Source organism: Hypanus sabinus, chromosome 18, assembly GCF_030144855.1.
Source record: "Hypanus sabinus isolate sHypSab1 chromosome 18, sHypSab1.hap1, whole genome shotgun sequence".
Taxonomy (NCBI): Eukaryota; Metazoa; Chordata; class Chondrichthyes; order Myliobatiformes; family Dasyatidae; genus Hypanus; species Hypanus sabinus.
The window spans coordinates 52,021,458-52,027,457 of NC_082723.1; the positions used below are offsets into that span (position 1 = coordinate 52,021,458).

At 39.8% G+C, this 6,000-nt stretch overlaps 1 protein-coding gene across 1 annotated transcript in view; it reads right to left on the minus strand.

Moving 5' to 3' along the window:
* LOC132377517 (POU domain, class 5, transcription factor 3-like) overlaps positions 1-4,514 on the minus strand; it is a 29,092-nt gene extending 24,578 nt beyond the window's left edge. Inside the window, exons 1-2 of the mRNA XM_059943794.1 lie at positions 3,867-4,514; positions 2,063-2,174 (exon numbers count right to left, since the gene is read on the minus strand). Of these exons, the coding sequence (XP_059799777.1) occupies positions 2,063-2,174; positions 3,867-4,514 (760 nt within the window). The remainder of the gene's footprint in view (positions 1-2,062; positions 2,175-3,866) is intronic.
* Positions 4,515-6,000: the final 1,486 nt, after the last annotated feature.

A 6,000-nucleotide genomic window follows, 5' to 3' on the forward strand; every position in this document is an offset into this window, starting at 1 on the left:
AGATTTTTATACATTTTCCAAAATATACCTATCTTTTTAACTAAAAAAAGTTTCAATCAAATTGACTCTTATTTCTTCTTTTATTTGGAACAATAAGAGACCAAGAATTAATAAGTATCATTTACAAAAATCTAAAAAAGATGGTGGACTTGCACTTCCTAATTTAAGACTATTACTGGACTGTGAATATTAGACAATTATGTTTTTGGTTATATTGGCTTGATAAGAACCAAAAACCATTATGGGTTGATTTGGAATTAAAAGCTGTTAAACAATTTCATTTAACTTCAACTTTAGGAGCTCCATTACCTTTACAGCTCTCTAAAATTCCAAATTTAAATCTCTATCCAGTTATTAAACAATCCCTATGGATTCAGGTTCAGTTTTGTAATTTTTTTAAAATTTTAAACAATTTAAGTTATCTAGTTTATTTTTTAATATCGAAACTTCTCACTTAAACCTTCAACAACTGACCCCATTTTTCTTCTATGGAAAAATAAAGGAATTCATTCTTTTACAGATTTATTTTGTGATGGTTGATTGATGCCTTTTGAGGAGTTAATTAACAAATATTCCCCCGCTCATATACATTTTCTGCAATATTTTCAGGTTATACTTTTTTTTTTAAAAACAACATTTACCCAAGTTTCCATATTTTCAAGAATCTGATTTGTTGGATACCATTTTGAAATTGAATCCCTTAGTGAAAGGTTCCATTAGTAGAATTTATAATTTATTTTTGTTGCAAAAAGAGAACCTATCGCTAAAAATTAAACAAGATTGGGAGAGAGAACTTAATATGATCTTTGTTAATGAAAATTGGCTTCGAGTTTTAAAGGAAATCTTTATTTTCGACAATCTCTAAAGCTTTGAAAATTAATTTACAACCTAATAGATTGACTGTTCTATTTGGAATAGTTCTGCATCATAATCAGGGTATCTCATTTTCAGATCAACATGTAATTGCATTTGTTACACTACTGGCAAGAAGGGCTATCTTATTAAAAACGGAAAGATATTTCTTCCCCTACATTAATTGAATGGTTTTCTCAAGTGATGTTATGTCTTAGTTTGAAAAAAATTAGAAGTAGAATTTTTGATCCTCGATTTGATTTTGAGAAGATGGAGTTCTTTTGCCAAATATTTTCATTTAATTTGAATTAAGTTGTATGGTATCCTTCCAATTTTTTTATATAAATATGAAATGGCGGTTGATGACTTTTTAAAATACACTTAGATGATGGTCAAATGTATTGCTCCAGGGAGATTAATTCCTAATGGGTGTTTTTTTTTGTCGTAAGTGGGTTGTTTTTTTCCTTGTTAAATGGGGTTCTTTTTTTTTCCTTCTTTTTCCTATATATAAATTTTTTCCCCATTTTTATATTTTAAGATCCTTTTTTCCTTCAACTTTAATTGTATACATATTAATCTGTTGAAGTTGTGTATCATTTTATAGCTGTTGAAGATTATATATCAATAAAGATTCTAAAAATAAAAAATAGAATTACACTGACAACATATAGAAAGGGAAGGGGATCCGAGTGCAAGATGTAGACTTGGAAGTGATTACAGACACAATGAAAACCTGTAAAAGGATTCAAGCTACTGACCTTGGGAGACTAGGAAGCTATAGTAAGAACTGGGCTAAGTGGGACACTCTAAAAAGGAGGATATAAATGGTAGAGTGTGAAGTAATGAGCCCAAAAGCCTTGATGTTTGCTACACCACAGCATTCTGTGTTCTAAGTTTAATTAAATTAACCTTCCCTAATCAACATAGCTTCAAAACTGAGTGAGAATTGCAGCAGCAGCATCTTAAATAACCAATATTTCCTCAAGAATAGCAATCCACATGATCCCAGCTCCAATCAGTCACTATCCCAAATTAAAACTGGAGATGCAATTCAGAGTGTATTTCAATTATCAGCTCAGGAAGATAGCTCAACAATTTGTTCCATACAAGATACAGTACACCATTAATATGATTATAGAACTAAATGGCTTAAACATCAATTGAACAACTTTCCTGAAGGGAAGAATTTGGTGCTTGCCTATTCACCTACCATAGAGGTTCCCCAAAGCCATTCCAACATCGGCCTGAGTAAAGCCAAGTGTGATCCTCTTGTGCTTCAGTTCTTTGGCAAACTGCTCCATTTTCTCTTTGGTGGGATATTCCTTAAAGCACAATCAGAGAAAAGGTGGTGAAAAATCAAACACTACAGATGCTGAAAAGCTGAAATAAAAATAATAGGAAATGCCACAAATATCTAGTTTAGGCAGCATCTACGAGGAGAAAAGTTAACATTTCAGTTTGCTCTCCACAGATGCAACCTGACCAAACACTTCAGCATTATTTTGTATTAGAGAATAAAGCAGCAGGTCAAAAATTCAGAACTATTTTCAAGTTACACAAGTGGAAGGAAGGAAGCAAAACACATTATTCAAAATAATAACTTGCCTTAGGATCAAGCTGCTGTAGAACCATATAACAATTACAGCATGGAAAGAGGCCATCTCCGCCCTTCTAGTCCAAGCCATTTACTCTCACCTGGTGCCACCTACCTGCACTCAGCCCATAACCCTCCATTCCTTTCCTATCCATTTTTTTATATATAAATGACAAAATCGAACCTGCCTCTACTACTTCTACTGGAAGCTCATTCCGCACAGCTACCTCTGAGTAAAGAAGCTCTCCCTCATGTTAATCCTAAACTTTTGCCCCAACTCTCAACTCATGTCCTCTTGTTTGAAACTCCCCTACTCACAATGGAAAAAGCATTTCCACGTCAACTCTATCTATCCCCCTCATAATTTTAAATACCTCTATCAAGTTCCCCCTCAACCTTCTACGCTCCAAAGGATAAAGACCTAACTTGTTCAACCTTTCCCTGTAACTTAGGTGCTGAAACCCAGGTAACCTTTTAGTAAATCTCCTCTGTACTCAATATTTTGTTGACATCTTTCCTATAATTCAGTGAACAGAACTGTACACAATACTCCAAATTTGGCCTCACCAATGCCTTGTACAATTTTAACATTACATCCCAAATCCTATACTCTATGCTGATTTATAAAGGCCATTTATAAAGAACTTTTGACAAAGTTTAAAAATTTCATTTAAAAATTAGCTTACAACCTTAACAAGAAGAACCACAGAAAATAAAACTTTTTGCACCATCAACACTGATCACCTGCCCATTAAACCAAATACTAGATGTCATAAAGTACACAATCAAATGAACAAATAACTGTAGAAACCAATACTGTAACTGACAATGCAGCACAAAATAGATACAGGGAGAGACCAATCCACTCTAACCGCCTATTCCACCATTTTATAAAGGTAGCTGATTCTGCTCAAACCCATGCACCTGGGCCCTTCCTTCCAATATCCAGGAAGCCAGTATCCGAATTCCTAAAGCAGTCTCTGGCGCGGAGGATTCCAAAAATTCACTACCTCAAGGAGTTGGGTTGTGGGGGGAGGAAGGAAAAGGGGAAGAGGGAAGAGATTTTCCCTTCTACGATACAACCTAAAGGCAACAAACCGGAAAGCAGGTCAGCTTTAAGCGCTTCGCAAAGATCCTGATATAACCCTGGATCATTTAACGCATTCCTCAAAACCCCTGGCGAAAGTGAAATCAAACTGTTTGTAGACTTCTGCGACATAACCTCTCAATCACTCAACCCACCGCAACAGGGCGCTTGTCTAGCTCGATAAACACAGTATCAGGTTCCACATTTTGTTTCGTAATTCCCCCAAGTACAGTATATGAATGATCTGAGTGGCATAAAAACAAATATGACAATAAAATATTCAGGCAGAGGGTGGAAATTAGAAAGTTAGTTACAAGGTTTATTGCAGGGTACCTCCTCGCTGTCGCTAGACTGTCCGTCCTCGCTGGTGGACCCCGTGTTTGGAGATATGGGCTGGCCGGTATCTCCCTGTAGCGTAGGGCTTGGGTATATCTGCGGGGGCGACGGGAAGCTTCCGAAACCGGGGTAAGAAGACTGTCCGGAACCCCCGGCCGGGGACGAGTTGGAAGCGGCGACAGGCTGCCAGAAGCCGGCGCCGCTCCACCTGTGGCCGTAGGAAGGGTTCGGAGAGTTGTACCTCGCCTCCTGTGGGAAGATGGTGCTCTCCTTCTCCGTCTTGATCTCGGACCGGTTGAGGAGGGCCGAGGTGCCAGCCAGCGGCGCTGGCGTGGGGTGCTGCCTCTGCGGCCAGTGTCCGGCTCCGGTCGCCTCGGCTGGAGGCAACTGGTACCAATAGCTGGAGTGCGACATTGCCGCCGGTTCCCCTGTCGCCGTCGCCTCACAGTACCCGTATTCACTCTTCCGAGGTGGGAAAGGAAACAGATACTGGGCCGAAATGCCGTTGTAACTGGACTTGTAAAATTGCCCTCCCACATCCTGCAGAACCCCAGTGGGGAAAGGCAACAGTCCGGCTCTGTCCGGGGACTGAGCCGTCCCGCTCACGTTGGGACCTTGCCCAGGACTAATTGGCCGGCCAGACATCCTTCCAACGCACAATCACTCACAGCACTCCCACAAGACCCATCATTAAAATGGTCATCCCAGCACTACAACATTCAACTCATTGACCTGAGTCAGCAACCTGATTGGGTCGGTGTGTTAAGTGAAGCCCTTCTTATTGGTGCTGGGGGTTGGTGAGGGTGCGGGAAGAGACCGAGGTGTAAATGAACTTGGTGACTTGAGCGTGCGTTCTGATTGACGGTCAGCCCGGGTCCTGAGCTCCCGCATGAAACAAGATTCAATAAATGATCCAAATTTGAACGTCGCCAATGACTCCCCCCCCCCCCACCAGGGACTTCAAAAAAGAGCAAATAGTTTGAACCCATTAACAATATTGTAAATTTAACGTGGGCAATTCGTCATAAACACGCCCAAAGCATTGGGTGAGGAATTATAACACACATCGCTTTACCTAGCCCAGCGACCTGCAGGATCTCTATAGTATTCATTGGGACTCATCTTTTTCCAGCGAAGTGTAAGATCTTTATGGAATCAATTGGGAATCACTTTTTCGAGCGACATGTAAGACCTTTTGGGGAATTATTTGGGAATCACTTTTTTTGCCAGAGACATGCAAGAACTTTTGTGATTTTATCTGTTTAATAATAACATTTATAGAGCACTTCTCAGAGAAACGATAGTGTTTTACAGTGGGATAAAATTCAAACGGAAATAAAAGACAAGATGTTAGGTAAGGGGTGTTATTCCTTTGCTTCAGTTTTGGAGTAGTCTGATCTGAAAATCCTTACACCTTATCAGGATGTTACTCCTTGTAGCCTCCACGGGGACCAAAGATCTTTCTCTGGATATAGTAAATAGATGATAGTATTGTGGTGATTTATTTATTGGCTGCATGTCAGCAGGAACAGTGGGACAGAAACCTGCAGCGTCTCAAGGACAATGAATGAAAGGCGCCGCTTGGCCATTGTGTGCGGTTCCATCTCTGAGGTGGCGTTAATCCGCGGTTCTGTATCTGAGAAAAGAATGGGAACTCCCGGTGTTTCACTTCCGAAGAGAGACTGGCCCCCATTGCAGGACCTCAGATCAGTCTCCACAATACAACTCCAAACAAAAAACTTCAAAACTGCCTTGCGAGGTGGATGCGCAAAGTGCCTCAAGGATCTTCGCCATATCGACCATCCCACAAATAATGATTTGGATTTTTCCCTTTGCGTTCTTTTATCTTTTATCCAAAATAAATAAAAAAAACATTAAATGCACCGCTTATTTGGAGAAAGCTAGGGGCGTTAACGCAATAAACAAGGTGCGGTTTATTTAAATAGCCTGATAACCCATCTCACTTTTTTTGATCCTAAACTTCACTCGGTGAGCAACTTGAAATGTGAGATTTCTACAGATGTTGGAAATCCAGAATAACACACACTAAAAGCTGAAGGAACTAGGCATGCCAGGCAACATCTATAGAAAGGAATCAACAGTCGAGTTTCTGAGTTCTTGGCCGAAATCC